A 15,790-nucleotide genomic window follows, 5' to 3' on the forward strand; every position below is an offset into this window, starting at 1 on the left:
GGTTACATAAGTATGTCATGCATCACAATCCATTGTAATGATCGAATTTGCAAGCACGCACCACAAAGGCACCACAGGTTTGAGAATCTAAACATCTTTGCAGATTATGGCATTCTCTCTGCAGCGAAAGCATGAAAAAGAAAGGTCAGGTTGAAGTTAGTCTTTGACTGTTAAGAATTAACCAATTTTGATTAAGTAATCAAATTTATCATAACTAACAGCTCACCAGCCTGAATGGGATAGACTGCTTTTGAAATCCAAAGGCATTGTCGATACATCTTTTTAGGTCATTTCTTAGCATACAATGTTCTGATGTTGGTAAAAGAAAACTAGCACCATATTTAGAAAGGGTCCTTTTCCTATAATCCCATCCACATCTATGATCCACCCCGTTGAGCGGCTGATAATGGTGATACAGTATTGAAGCTGTGGCTTTGTGTGAGCTAATGATTAAGAGCAAAGAAAAGAAAAATGAAAAGCGCCATTACAAAACATGGCCTCTAAATACTACCGTACTTGCACGATTCCAAAGCACACTTTTTTTAAAAATAAAAGGTGCATTCAAATTTGCATGCGTGTTACAATTGTAACTAGTTCTACTCATAATAAAAAAATGAAACGAGATTTTACTTTAAAAAAAGAAAAAGGAGGAAAGCTCAATGCAAGGTAGTTAGCCCTACTGCTATCAAATGGGTTGTCTGAAGAAAGTGACGCTCGGACACATCGCAAGGTGGGCCCATGGTGTGTGGAATGCCCTCCCGCAGGCGATGGTTGCATGAGCCTCCCGAAGTATAGCGTTTCTAATGCATTAAATGGAACTGGAGATGACTCTCTGGTCGGTAGACAGTGAAAAGGAAGTGTTGTTGGACTCCGATAGCCACTAGCCGCTAAGGTTCAGCTGAGAGCATGTCTGTGTGCTTTTGTACATTCCATAATATTGTTTCAACATTGCATGCATTGACTCGGGTTTCGTTACTTGATGGGCACAGTAGAATCGGCACCAAGTTACTTTTTGGGTATTTCGGCAGTAATATAACTGCCGCATTAGCAATCGGTGGCGTGATAGAATCGTGCAATACGGTACTTAATGTGCACAGTAGAATCGGCACCAAGTTACTTTTTGGGTATTTCGGCAGTATTATAACTGCCGCGTTAGCAATCGGTGGCGTGATAGAATCGTGCAATACGGTACTTAATGTGCACAGTAGAATCGGCACCAAGTTACTTTTTGGGTATTTCGGCAGTATTATAACTGCCGCGTTAGCAATCAGTGGCGTGATAGAATCGTGCAATACGGTACTTAATGTGCACAGTAGAATCGGCACCAAGTTACTTTCTGGGTATTTCGGCAGTATTATAACTGCCGCGTTAGCAATCGGTGGCGTGATAGAATCGTGCAATACGGTACTTGATGTGCACAGTAGAATCGGCACCAAGTTACTTTTTGGGTATTTCGGCAGTAATATAACTGCCGCGTTAGCAATCAGTGGCGTGATAGAATCGTGCAATACGGTACTTGATGTGCAGAGTAGAATCGGCACCAAGTTACTTTCTGGGTATTTCGGCAGTAATACAACTGCCACGTTAGCAATCAGTGGCGTGATAGAATCGTGCAATACGGTACTTGATGTGCACAGTAGAATCGGCACCAAGTTACTTTTTTGGTATTTCGGCAGTAATATAACTGCTGTGTTAGCAATTGGTGGTGTGATAGAATCGTGCAATACGGTACTTGATGTGCACAGTACAATCGGCACCAAGTTACTTTTTGGGCATTTCGGCAGTAATATAACTGCCCTGTTAGCAATCGGTGGGGTGATAGAATTGTGCAATATGGTACTTGATGTGCATAGTAGGATCAGCACCAAGTTACTTTTGGGGTATTTCGGCAGCAATATAACTGCTGTTAGCAATCAGTGGCGTGATAGAATCGTGCAACACAGTACTTGATGTGCACAGTAGAATCGGCACCAAGTTACTTTTTGCGTATTTCGGCAGTAATATAACTGCCGCGTTAGCAATCAGTGGCGCGATAGAATCGTGCAATACGGTACATCCCTCATCTACCAGTTTTACTTGCTTCAATATATTTTGCTATAGCCTCTTAAATGTTGGGCTTGTTTCAAGACAGCTGGTAAGCCTTGTAGTCCACAATCCCTGTTATTGGTTTTCATATGCCTATACTAATCAAGAACTAAAACTTAATCCTAAAATAAACACTAAGAAGAAATGCTGAATAAGTTTTTTACTGGGTACCGTACTCTTTCAAAACTCCACTTGCATTTCTTTTATAGAAAAACATACTGAATATCACCAGAGAAAAAGGAAGCAAAAGTTTCCTTTTCAAATTTTGCACTTGAGCAGTGGTGTCGGTGATGTCAGATGTACCAGTGATGTCAGTGACTGTGGATTTCACAGAATTTTCATGTATCTCAACTGTTTTGGAGCAGGAGAAAGTTCCTCAAAGCTTCCATGTCAAGACTAGCTTACTTTGAACTAAATATAATGCAATCCTCCTGTGTTGAGAAGCACTCAACAAGCATTATATACAATGTATAATTTTAATTAGTTGTAGCACGGGGAGCTGACTTCATAATATTGAGGTAGTGGAGCCAGCAGTCATCCCTGCGTCCTTTCCGGTTACAAAGCCTGTATTTAGATTGAGGCTGAGCTATCTGATATTTTGGAATTGTAATAGGCCAGCCACGATTACTTCATGTTTCCTGGTGTTACACCAGGCTGAGTTTGGTCGGTCACACCTATAGAATTGCTAACAGGCCTGTCTTACTGCGAACGAAATCTCTGGAAACCCCCAAAAATGCAACAAGATATGGCAATAGTGACACCATTTTAATGTTTCTGTAACAGCTCCCCCTGACGTATGCTTTGGCAGCAAGTGTTAGTCATTTACACTAATGAAAGATGAACACATTGCACTCGAAGAAATGGAAAATAAAGCATGGCAACACATGATTGCCTTTCCTGCATAAGAAGAAAACATGTGTGCAACGCTGCGCAATCCACGTCATCGTGATGACATCGTTAGTGCCACAATTTGGTCATGAAATTCAAGAGATAAATGACTAGCTTTGATTTTTTTTGTTTTCAGTTTATAAGCACTCTCCACATGCTAAAATGCAGAGTTCTAAAGAGTAATGGATCATTCTAGATAGATTTCGCATTTTTTAAATAGCCTTTAGAAAACAATGTTCATTTGGGCCCTCCTTGCAGGCAAGGGTAACCTATAAGCAATGAGGACAAGGCTACGATTGCACTCTGTTGTCCCACCTCCGTCTGAATTTCTAAGCATGCATGTGAATTACCTGTGTGACCGATGTGACCTGCTTGAGAGAAGGCCTCTTCTTCAGGTACACCATTCCACCTGAACACTCGACAACGTCTTTCAAGATTGGGGGTGATGGGTAGACGCCAGGCGTAATGAAGAAGATCATGCCCTGCAATTGTTTACCACGGCAAGTGAAAAATGTAAAAATGTCCGAGACTTGCATTAAGACTTGCAAAGAAAAGTAGCACAGAGGAACATGGCGTGCACACTCTCAGCAGACAATGAGGATGAGAGGGGCTTCTGCATTCATCTAAATGTTCGCCATGACTAAGCAAATCATGAGCTAATGGTGGACAGTAAGACAACAGAGTTGTTGCAGGGGCGCCTACCTGCCGACCTGTAAATTTCAGGATTTAAAAAAAATTCCACTGACCAGACACCGAGGAAGGAAGTGGAGAGGGAGAGAGGATAGCATGCAATAAAGCTTGCCCTGAACAGATGCCTTTTGCGAGATACACGCGCAGTTTATTAATGATGATTTAGCTTTAGACTCGGAACACACAAGCAGCAACAAACTTGGAACAGGTGACTCTGACAATGAACACATTGTTTCCAGATCACAGTGACCTTCAGCGAATCTCCTGTTGCCGATTTCACCTGCTTCAGGAACTTTTCATGCAAAAAGTTACTCAAAACAAGTACCCCTCTGGTGTCTTTTTACAAGCAGAAGACTTCCAATGGTAAGGTCGGAGACCTGTGAGCACAACTTTTTCAAGTGCAAATTTTTCATAAAACTTGGTGCAAATTCCATGAAATCGTAAAACGAGCCTAAATAGATAAACTCTATGCAAAATTTCGGAGAGTTGGCATATATGTGTATAGTGTAAAGCAGAGAACAGCACAACACGAAGACATGAGACAGACAAACGCGATGACTCATGTTTGTCTGTCGTTGTCCTGTCCACTGCTTCACTCTGTACACCTCTATAGCAACAGTAGATTACCAACCCACTCTACCATCCTCCTAAGCCACTAAGACTGCAGCGACCAGCCACTCGACTACTCCTCAAACCAAAGCACCAAGTGCCATTGCTCTCTTTACGCCACAGCCAGATGATGGCACTGCTTGGTCTGTGAACCATGTTTCATATTACTTAATGTTTCTCAAATGTGCTACCCACAACAGCTCTACAGCAAGCTTGCAGATGGCACAGGTGAGGAATGCAGGCTCACTCTTTCCATGGTGGTGGAGTGGATCTTCGGAGTAACTTCAGTTGCTAGTTATGGCAACAAGCTAAGTTTTTTTGCCGATATCGTAGGCAAAATTTCTTTGTCAGTATTCGAAGAAAATGTATTCTTAAGCTACGTGCCACATAGTATCTCTTACTCTCTCCACCAGGAAACAAATGTCTTCTTAACAGTAGTTTTTGCATCTACTTGCCTTGAACAGTGGTGTCCGGTCTGTTCTCTGTAGAACATGATCAAGGCTAAAACCAAACGTCTTTTCCGCATCTGGGTCATCAACCTGGTATGGCCGCTCTTCTGCAAGCCAAGTATACAAGGGGAAGAGGTGAGAAGGAAGGGGACGAGAGTATTGAAAGCTGCCCTGATTTTAAAGAGACAGTCATACAACAACACAGTTAGCAAGAGCAAGTGCTAGAGATCACCACCATCCTATACATGTGTACTGAAGGATGACAGTCTTTCCCAGTAATATCCAATCAAATGTTCTTTGCTATTCACGCCATATTCGATTTGAGAATTCACTACTCGAAGTTGTTGAATATTCCTATCTGTTCAATGTAAGGGACAGCAACACATATTGGAGTGAAGACACCAAGACACGTCCCCTCATTCAATAAGAATGTCTCGCTTTTAGGCACACTACGCGCGATTTTAGTGTCTCGATTTAGGAAAAGCGATATATTATTTGGTTGCTCTCACTGTGTTTGAACCTCTTTAAAGGGGCCCTGAACTACCTTTTATCGAAGTGGAGCAAGGCCTTTGAAGTGAAAATATATTATCTCAGAAATAATTCAATTTGTTCAGCAGAAGCGGAGTTATTGGCAATGAAACACAGCCTCCGCTGTGTTCCTGTTCCTTCTTCAATGCCTTGCACTGCGAAGGCTACGGTGCAGTGGGGCGTGCCCGCAATGCTCCATCTTCTAAATGTCACCATGGCGTGCAGCTCAAATTTCATTTTGGATGTTAACATAGACGCCACGACTCCTGCCTTTGGATGCCTACAACACACTAAACATAAGCCAAATGCAGTTGTCTTCAGTGAGCTGCAGTGTGCTTAGCCAGTGGACTCGTGACTTGTGGTATCTATGCCATGTAGCCGACCGCAGCTTAATGTCAGCTATTGGCCAATAGCAGCCGTCTAAGGGAATGACGAAATTAAGTGTCCAGAAGGAAATGAGGACAGGGCCTTCTGTTGAAAAGAGAGCATTTGAGAGAAAGGCGACTTCGCGATCTGCTTGCGAGCTCCCCGCACCCTGTACGACAGCAAAACTTGGTTGAGATGTTCACAGCAGCGTATGCTACCCGTGGACTATGTTATTTAACCAATCCCGAGGGTTCGTTCAGGGCCCTTTTAAAACATTGTGTTGTGCTGCACAGTACCGCACCTCTCTCCTTCAGTGAACACAATGCTCATGTGTATCTGATGACGTATGGTTTGTTTGTTTCATTACTGTTATTGTTGTGGCGCACCAGACAACTGAAAGCAGTTTATCATTTACAAGCAATTCGGTTGACCAGATGTCCAGTTGTGAAAATAATTGCATGCGTCTGTCTAAACAATGCAGATAAGCTTTCTAGTTACCAGACTTCACACAACCTTTGCACTATTTCACTTTGTTTAAAAAATAAGAAAATATTCTGAATTCGATTCAATTAGAACAAATTCACACACCTAAACATTAGCTACACACCTATTAAATTAAGTTATAATCTGCATTGCCATCTTGCTGCCGCTTAATATTATTCTCACTGTCTTAGTGTTATGCAATGAAAGGCAATGCACATATAAAATACTTGTGCATCAAGATGTGGCAACACATAACTGCATAATGGCAGCCATAGCGATGAAATGAAGATATTGCAGAGTACCATAGCAAACATTTAAGGTACCTCATCTGTGTCCTCTACCTTATCCACAATAAGACAAGTATTAGCTTTAATCCTGCATGTCTACTTTGTTCACGAATCTAATAGGCCATATCAATCTCTCTTTCCAACAAAAATAGAAAACTGCAGTTATAGTGTTGGCCAGAAAACTAATTATGCGTTCAGATCAATAGTGGATTGAACTGCTCCTTTTCTATGCCTAGCCTCCTCAGACTCAACAAAATTTTAGTGACACAGTGTATTTTAACGTCGGTTCTTATTGTCAACCAGTCCCTTACGAACGTGAGAAACTTTCTACTTCCTTGTTCAGATAGCATGGCACATGCTCACATCAGCACCACCATGTACGTGGACAAAGAGTTAATTTCTCCAGTTTGTTAAGATATAAGTGTCTTTTGCATGCCTAAACACATAGATACAGGTTTTGCATCATGTTTCGATTTGCTGCTTTCATTTTTCAGCCTGGATGGCAGCACCAGTTGGTGGCACTAGAAATGTACTACTAAACATTAATTGTTGTGTTCTTCATGATGACACAGCAGTATCAATTTTCTCAAAAACCAGAGGAAACAAAAGGATTGAATGCAGGTGATACCACAGTAGCTTGATGTTATGCCAGGATGCTTAAGGTTATCATACCTGTTTAAATTGGAACGGATGGAAGCCAGTGCCCATGGGAGTGGACACTGGGTCTGAGGAGGCTAGTGCTTCACTTTAGTATTACTATTTTTTAAATTTCCTCATCACAACTACAGCAGTGACACATTGAAAATACTCCAAGTTCCCAAGCAATGTCTGTATTTGTTTCCACCCTGTCATACTTCGATGATGAAGGTGAGGCATTTTAATATAGAAGCCTTTATTTGAAAGCCTTCATCTGTTAGTTTTTTATCAGTTGCATCATTGCATGCCGTTTTCTCCCAAATCATTTGATCAGCTAGGTTCAACCTGCACCTCGACACAAAGCAGAAACTCCTGTGGCTTCCTTACCAACAAATGCATTGTTAGCAATGCTGTCCTGGATCCAGCGTGGCGTGACAACAAATTTAGCTGACCCAAAGGCTGAGAGCAGCTTCACCGTTCGCTGGATCTTGTTTGTCACCAAGTGTGTGCATTCTTTGGGTGACTTGGCCAGTGCACCACCAAGCTGAAGAACACCCTGTACATGGGGGACATAATGATAACTCGTTAGCATCACACTGGGATGCCTTAGTAGAGATAATGATCAGATGACTTGGTTTATTCAATGTCTCAAAGCCACACAGGAGCTTTCAGGACAAGCCAGAGTGGAGGAATTATTAATTTTAGGCACCTGGTGTTCTTTAACATGCACCAAAATCTTGCTAAACAAAAGCTTTTGCTCCGCATTGCATATTTTGCACTGCATACATTGATTCCCAGCCGAGGCTGGGAATCGAACTCGTGACCTTGAGCTCAGCGATGAAAAGCCGCAGCTATTGAGTCACCAGGCTACATATACTGGGGAACTTTGCTTCTGCAAGCAGTTCACAGACCTGCTTAAGGTTGCTGAATTCCACTGCATCAAAGGGGCCATGATACCAAATTTTCTGGTTTGAATTATGCATTGCCTGTTAAACTGTATGCATCCCACATCAAGCTGGCAAAATCTCAGCACATTTCGCGCAGTAAAAGCTTGTATGTGAATTCTTTATGTCGCAGTTAAACTGCACACCGATCCAGCAACACTGGCGGGTGCATGTGTGACATACGAGTTGTTTGGTTTTCGCATATTAAACTTGGCTGTCAGCCTGAGAGTTTCAGCAGGTGTGCTCTAGTATGTGCTTTTCTCATTGCACGAGGGAAAGCACTGCGGGTATAGTGCAGTGACGATGACGCCCTTACTGCACCAGAGCATGCCAGAGTAAGGAAAGTTTGCACAACACGAACTTGCTGTGACCCTTCAGATTTCAGAATCTTTGACAGGTGGCAAATCACACGCCGAACCTGACAATGAAGCTGCACCTGCTTTTAACTGTCGGCACCGGCTATGCACAGGGCAGTGATCAGGTCACATGACGCGCAGTCCTTTTGTCTGTTGTGCAGATTGGCCTTACGATAACCCACCTGCTGTAAAGTTGGGATGGCCCTTCTCTATTTTAGAGAAAAACTGGAAAGCAAAACTTTTTATGCAATATATGAAAGATTGCCGCAGAACCCAACTCCACTATTAAACTGAAAACATCACTGGTATCAGTGCCACAGAACATCATTTATTCGCAAGTTTGAGTAAAAAAAAAGCAGTTGATTCAACTGAACAGAAATTCAATAGATAAACAATTTTCCAGTCCTTCATATGCTAGAACTGAGCTGTAATCAGTGCCGACATATTAATCTGGTGTCCCCTTTAATAAGACCTGACTGTACTGTATATCTTGATTTCTATCTACCTAAGTTACTGATAGCTTGCTACATTCTTGTTAGGCAGCACTGTATTTTATTGCCCAAAGTTTGTAAGCATCAAGTTTTTGTCAATAATGATCTAATATTTGAAAATCAGCTTTTTTTTTTCTTGATTTGATTCGACATTTGATTCAAAATTTACTATTCGGCATTCACACAGCCCTAACGTTTTGTTAAAAAGAACAAACATACATTAAAAGAAAAAATTCAGTAAGAATGCTCAGCAACATCAAGCACCATGTTCACAAAAAGCTGTTAAGGTATGTAAAATAGAAAAAAAAATGGGCATGTTGCATGTGGCTCCAGAGAATATCATTATATACTGAACAAAGCTTTGCGAGGCTCACAACAAAAATTTAAAACAATTTCAAGTAAATAAAATAACACTGTCCGCTTTGAACATTCAATCAGTTGCCGTTTATAGCCCCACAATACCTGTTTTCTCTGTGGAGTTGCACATGATGCATCAATTCTTTAAAGATCTGCAATTTGTTTCAGGTGTTGCATAGAACCTGAGCGCCTTAATAAAAATCAGGGCCTGTATTCATGAAAAACAATGTTTGCCAGAACTGCCCATAAGACCAAGTGCCAACCAATGGCAAGCAGCAGCTCTTACAAAATGAAAAGCTTTGTAAACTCAGGCCTTTACTCAACAATCACTAGAATTTGTCTTTTTATTTTAGGTGCCACACGTTTCACTCAAGTAAGTCGAGTGCTTGCCGAAGGAGATGACTTCTGGGTTTCACATGTACGTGAGTAAGGAGAATAAGGCAACCGCCATGAGGAGTTCATTTCCAGCATATTTTCGGTGCAACATTTCCCAGTGTCAATCCTTTTATGTCACCTGACAACCATGCCACTTTCACTGCCAAAACATTGACCACTGGGTTTCCATTCAATCATCATGCAAGCCTAATGGACGTTACACACCGTGGACATCATGGTACTGCCCTAACCCCTATGCTGAAAATACATTAGAAATGCAACTCTTGGATTTGCTTTCCAAGAGCTAAAGCTTCCTCATAAGTACAAGTTATGACCTATATCTGATTCCAAATCACAAAACCTTGGGTACAGTCGCATTTTCAATTTGTTATTGCTTTGCATACTATGTCTGTACTGGTACTGCCAGCCACAAACCATTTGGGGCTATGTACGCGTCGTGAGTGAAGTAAACTTATTGTATACACTAGACTATAAAGCAAATTTTTTTCTGGTGCACAGCTGTTAATCTCATGTTCAACAAAGAGCCTATCTGGCCATAATCCCAGAAACCTCCTCACTTTCACTGCCCCTCCCCTCTCAGAGCTGGCACTCCCTCTCCATGCATGCATGCATGCATCAATCAATCAATCAATATATCAATCAATCAATCAATCAATCAATCAAAAATAAATAAATAAATAAATCAATGCTAACAAATAACAATGGGCATATGTCTACGCAACTTCAGATATAAACACTTTAACAAACAGTTACACTAAATAAATATAAGCAAATAAATAAACAACCAAACAAAATACACAGTGTCTTTTTTTCACATATCAATTGTGCGTTCAAAGGTGCCCTGGGCCGCTATTTTGTAGCGATGCCTTATGCCTTATTCTATGCTATTCTTATCATCCAACACACACGACCGCCCGATCCCGTTTGATAATGTGGGCAGACCGTCACTCTGACCACTGGCCAAGCGCGAAAAGTCTGAAAAAGAATAGAATTGGAAAAGGCATCGCTGCAAAATACTGTCCCTATTAGCTTAAATTCCAGAACATAAAAGAAAAGGTACACATCTATTCAGGTAAGTGCCCAGTCATCTTGACCAGCGGCGCTTTCGAAGCTAAGGCTAACAATTTTTCTTTTTCAGAGATTATCAAGGCACGAGATCTTTAAGACAGAAGCTGAGTAAAAAGGCTTAACTATGTGCCATTATTATGCAAAAACAACAAAGTGCGGGATGCCAGCTTGCCTTTTTCAGTTCTTCCACCTCCTTCAAGCCTGTGAGGAGAACTTGCGGGACTTTGTCTTCCGGAAGAGTTGTGGTCACTGTCACCGGTATGTTCTCCTCCTCTTCAGGTGTTGGCCTGATAATAAAAGATTACAGCACACCTGTACCCAGCATATGTGGCTGCTATATGTAGCGTGTGTGTATCAACACACACATGCACAGAGACAACACACACACATGGAAACAAACACTTGTTGACTCTAATGCCATAGTTGCCAAAATTCTTATTGCATGTAGCGAACATTCAGTGTAAGCAGCATTCACAACAAAGTTTACAAACATGAATAGAAGTAAATTAATTACATTGCTGTCCTCAAAATGGTGCTGTGGGACATACACACCCACACAAACTAAAGTATCAATGAGAAACGAAATAAAAATAAAGTGGTCTTGTCTCAATCTGCAGTACAGCCACAGCAATAACTGTGCCAGTTTGTCAAATCCCCATGTACTATTCCCTCAACAGACGTGTGACAACCCTGCAGTTAATTTGCATTAACACTGTGGCAGCACAGCACCTGCACATGAAGTTAGGCAGCTGGTTTTGGTTAGGTTCACCGCATTCATTACATATCATATCATATCACATATGAGTATTGTACAAAATATTCATTAAGACAATTTCCAGTAGAATAAGGGCAACACTTGACTTCAGTCAACCAAAAGAACAGGCTGGCTTCAGGACGGGACACTCTACAATGGATCACATCCATGTCATCAATCAGGTAATCGAGAAATCTGCAGAGTACAATCGACCCCTCTATATGGCTTTCATAGGTCATGAAAAGGCATTTGATTTAGTAGAGATACCAGCAGTCATAGAGGCATTATGTAATCGAGGAGTACACTACTTTCAAGCAACTATGTAGGAGCATGCCAATCACAAAGCGCTAAACAGGCATGTTCTACTCTAGAGGAAGGACAAGAAAAAAGTGAGAGGAAGCCCCTAGTGTCCCTCTCTGTAACAGAGCTGAAGCACCTCTGAATATGGGCCAACTCCTCACCTTTGCCTGCAGCCAAGCACTTTTCCTCCATGCTTCCTTGACCAAAAGCAACAAAAACAAAGGTCCAATGTGCCAATCACCGATGTAATAACAACAGATGCTACTATACTGCCACTGTGCTAGCCATAACAAGGTTACTATGAGCCATGGATCTACCAGCTCCTTAAACAAAATTGCGGTGTTGTCAACACAGTACAAACTATGCCTAAAACGACATGTGACTTACGGCAGTTTTTTTAATGCATCTAGAATTGGTGAGACCTCTCCTCGGTTTCCTTCTTCCTTGCCTCATATTAATGACTGCACTCTATAGTGTTCGGCTGTTCGGCAATATTGAACGAAATTACAAAACTAAGTGAGTCGACGATTATATTGTGTTAGCAGAACTGTACAGAAACCTAATTGTCTGTGGTACGACAAGAATGATGCGGAACAAAACTATTGTGAAAGCACTGCACAAGCCAGAAATGTGAACGGACCTTTGCTGTTTTGGAGTCGTTGCTTCGGACTTCACTGGGGTCTCTTGCTTCCGCTTCTGGGCTTCCTTGAAGGCCTCTGAAGCCGTGAACCGCTGCACACAGTGAACAAGAAAGAAAAGGAACAGCGAAACGGTTCTCCTTGAATGAAATTAACAGAGCATAACAAGAACAGAAGGGTGCCAAGAAACAAGAATAAAGGAACAACAGAAACTGAAGCATCATACCTAAAGGAAAACAAGAGAACAATAGTAACATCAATCACATTAAGGCTAATTAAAAACAAAGCCCTCTGTTTGAATGCAATCATATTTGCCCACAAAACAGCTGCAGTGAACAAGCTTGCCAGTGAAGTAATATGCTGTGTAAAGTCGTACAACAGCCATGTCATTTACCAAAGAACAAAAAATTACATACAGGTTACATTTAGATTTTAATTGTTACTAAGTGACACATTCAATCTTAGGAGATTGGAAAAAGCCATCTCTCTGCCTTATTTGGTAGATAGATGGTTTTTTATAATCTCCTATGATTGGAAAAACAGACAGAAAGCCAAAGACACACTGACAGACATTGGCTTTGTACCCTAAGAGACACAATACTACAGTCATAAACACACGGCAATGCATTTCACACTTGCTGGTGTTATCAATCTCTATATCGAGCCCATATCATTGTGCCGTTTGGGAGAAGTTGGATCATAGACAAAAAACATTATTAATCTCTATTATTCGAGTTATGGTGCTGAAAACTTGCAGATACAGTTAGATGTCGATAATAATGAAATTTTAAATATAATGAATTATGTAACGTTTTACAACTTCTTGTCCATAGAACACTATGTACATTGAACCTCAATATAACAAAATGTGTTTATACACAATGTCAATATTATAAAGAAATTTCAGTGCCGTGTGAAGTTATACTGAGGCAATAAAATGAAAACTGGCGTGGATGCAGATCGTCAAAGGGTCGAATTACACGTGGCTGCTTACAAGCGCAACTCCCGAATCATGCCGCGACGGAGAGTGGCCGCCGAAGTGCAGCAGCAAGGCCCTCTTGCCATCACATTACTTATGAGGTCCAAATATAATAACATTTTATCTTGTGCCTTAAGTCATATGCTGCAAGTGCAACGAAAAGCATGCAAGAAAGAGCCGAGAAGAATGGTGGCTTTATGTACACCGTCTTCCCTCGCGAGCGGGAGGGGAGGGAGACGAGAGCACAGTAATGTGATTAGGCGTGTGTTAGTGGGAGAAGCAGTGGGGGCAGGTTCGGCCGCAGCTGCGCATGCTTAAGCGTGTACGCGATTCACACGCCTGGCCTTGGAGATGATCTGTGACAGGTGCGAAGACTGGACAAGACGAGATGGCTGTGGCTTTGTGTGCACTGTCTTACTATGCGTTTAGTGCTAGAGGTCACGTAACCTTGAGTTTCAGAGACGCATTGAAGCGAGAGGCAGATGAAGCGTTCACTCTCCTCTGCTTGCACTTTTCATGATAGTGTCATTCCACTGCAGGCAATGCTATAAGCTACGGCGGTGTAGTGGACGCGCAAGCTTTGCAGGCTTCACTTCGTACCGGCAATGTGAAAATATTGTTGACACGACACGAAACAGTCCCTTTGGTCAGCAACTCTCAATTTTAAGAAAATGAATTTTTTTCTAATTGAAATTCATTGTTTCTCATTGCCTGATAATCCGGAAAATTTTACGGCCATTTCATTGGTAAGAAACATCCGTTGGCGACTGGTGATTTGCATAAAAGGTTGAATTAGAATATAATATAATTTTGTTATATTGAAGTAAACTTTAGATTTTAGTGGCTTGATTATAGTATAGCTGTTTGCCTTTATATGTATCTTTGTGTGCTTAATTCAAATATTAGGTCAATTTTTATCTGATTCGGTTCATACTTTACACGAGTTACATTTCCTTAACTTTCTCGAAAATTCTGAGCAAAATTTGTTCCTCAGATTTGGTATACAAGGTATCAACAGCTTCTGCATGCTGTCAATTTACGTACCTTCCAGACCTCTTCTGTGAGCTTAATGGGTATCCTCCACGCCGCTGAAATACAGACATGATTATTAGTGAATACAGAGCAAATACAGGCACTTCTACTGAGGATTAGGAATAAAGAAGAGTGTTCTTGATTCCAACACTTAATTTCTGTTCAGGCCAGATCATTCCAATATACACTCAAAAGTTTTTTTTTTTTTTTTTGAAATAGTCATAACAGTGAAGTTCCAGTACTGGTTTCCGTGAGAGGTGCCAATTCAGTTCAACCAGCATTCCAATAGACAAATTAAGAATTCACACACAACAAGCTCTAGAAACTTTCTTAAACTGAACTTCTGCTGAGACAAAGACATTTTCAATGTTACTTTGCATTTGTAAAATAATTCATTCTAGAAGAGAGTTGGTCTACTTTCAGCTGCTCCTTTTGTTGCAACATAGTTCCTAGCATGAAAAAATAAATTTTACCAGAAAGAAGAGAGGACAGGACAGAGTACTCAATTCTTTTCCCTTTCTTTCACTGGCTCTTATTTTCTTTTAAAAGATATGTTGCAGCGAATCCACTGCAGCATCACGCCAACAGCAACTCAAGAAGGACAGTAACTACCTCCATTCTAGTAGTCTTTGCCTAAAACTCTCCAGGAATGCCAAACGCTTAACTCACAGGGAATCCCCTCAGCGTTAAAAAAGTGCGCAAATTGCTCTCATTTATATCCCATAAATGTACATGAACAAGCATTTTCCGAAGCAGAGCACACAGTCAAACACACGGGGAAAGTGTCTGGTAAATCACACTTCAAAATTACTGGTTTATAGCATATTAATGAGAATCCCAACTCAGCCAAGAATGTGGAGTAGACATATGATCAGTCGTGCTGCAGTGTTGAAGCAAAAAGTGAGCAAGGAAGGGGCACATGCGTAGATTTGTACACTTGTAAAACCCAGTTTCAGATTTCACCAAGATATCGAACTTGAACTGAACAGGAATGTTACAATTCTTTTCATTCCAGAATGAAATGTAAAAGGAAAAATAACAGTTTTAGGTTCAGTTGCCAACCTTTCTCTGGGGCTGTTGATCCATGCGTTGCCTGACCTTGTCAAGTTCTTGTACAAAATAAATTCATGCTCTTTTCCTGTAATTATTCTTTGATCATGCAAAGGTACTTAAGCCGGTTCAAACGACTTTAAACAGTTATTTTTTTTTACTAAAAACCTGAACTAGAACAAAATTGTTTCCTCTTAATGGAATGACAACTGGAACAAAAAAGTTTCGGTTTGACACTCGGTTTCCCGCATGCCAGTCTGGAGAGAGTGAGGATTACAGACTATTGGGCTAGTTGGTTTGATACAGTTCATGGGACCAGTGCACTGTGACGACTGTGGTTGTGAACCATTGTTTAAGGAATGTTTCACACTGTACAGAAATTCAGATAAAGATACGTGGGAAAT

General features: G+C 41.1%; 1 protein-coding gene across 2 annotated transcripts in view; it reads right to left on the reverse strand.

The window, feature by feature from the left end:
- LOC142576057 (uncharacterized) overlaps positions 1–15,790 on the reverse strand; it is a 90,513-nt gene that overhangs the window by 8,398 nt on the left and 66,325 nt on the right. For both annotated transcript variants that reach the window (XM_075685979.1, XM_075685978.1), the window contains 6 exons: positions 14,349–14,392; positions 12,328–12,419; positions 10,806–10,920; positions 7,409–7,577; positions 4,728–4,828; positions 3,324–3,455 (listed from right to left, as the gene is read on the reverse strand). In XM_075685979.1, coding sequence (XP_075542094.1) covers positions 3,324–3,455; positions 4,728–4,828; positions 7,409–7,577; positions 10,806–10,920; positions 12,328–12,419; positions 14,349–14,392 — 653 coding nt within the window. The remainder of the gene's footprint in view (positions 1–3,323; positions 3,456–4,727; positions 4,829–7,408; positions 7,578–10,805; positions 10,921–12,327; positions 12,420–14,348; positions 14,393–15,790) is intronic.

The sequence above is a fragment of the Dermacentor variabilis genome, chromosome 3, assembly GCF_050947875.1.
Source record: "Dermacentor variabilis isolate Ectoservices chromosome 3, ASM5094787v1, whole genome shotgun sequence".
Classification (NCBI taxonomy): domain Eukaryota; kingdom Metazoa; phylum Arthropoda; class Arachnida; order Ixodida; family Ixodidae; genus Dermacentor; species Dermacentor variabilis.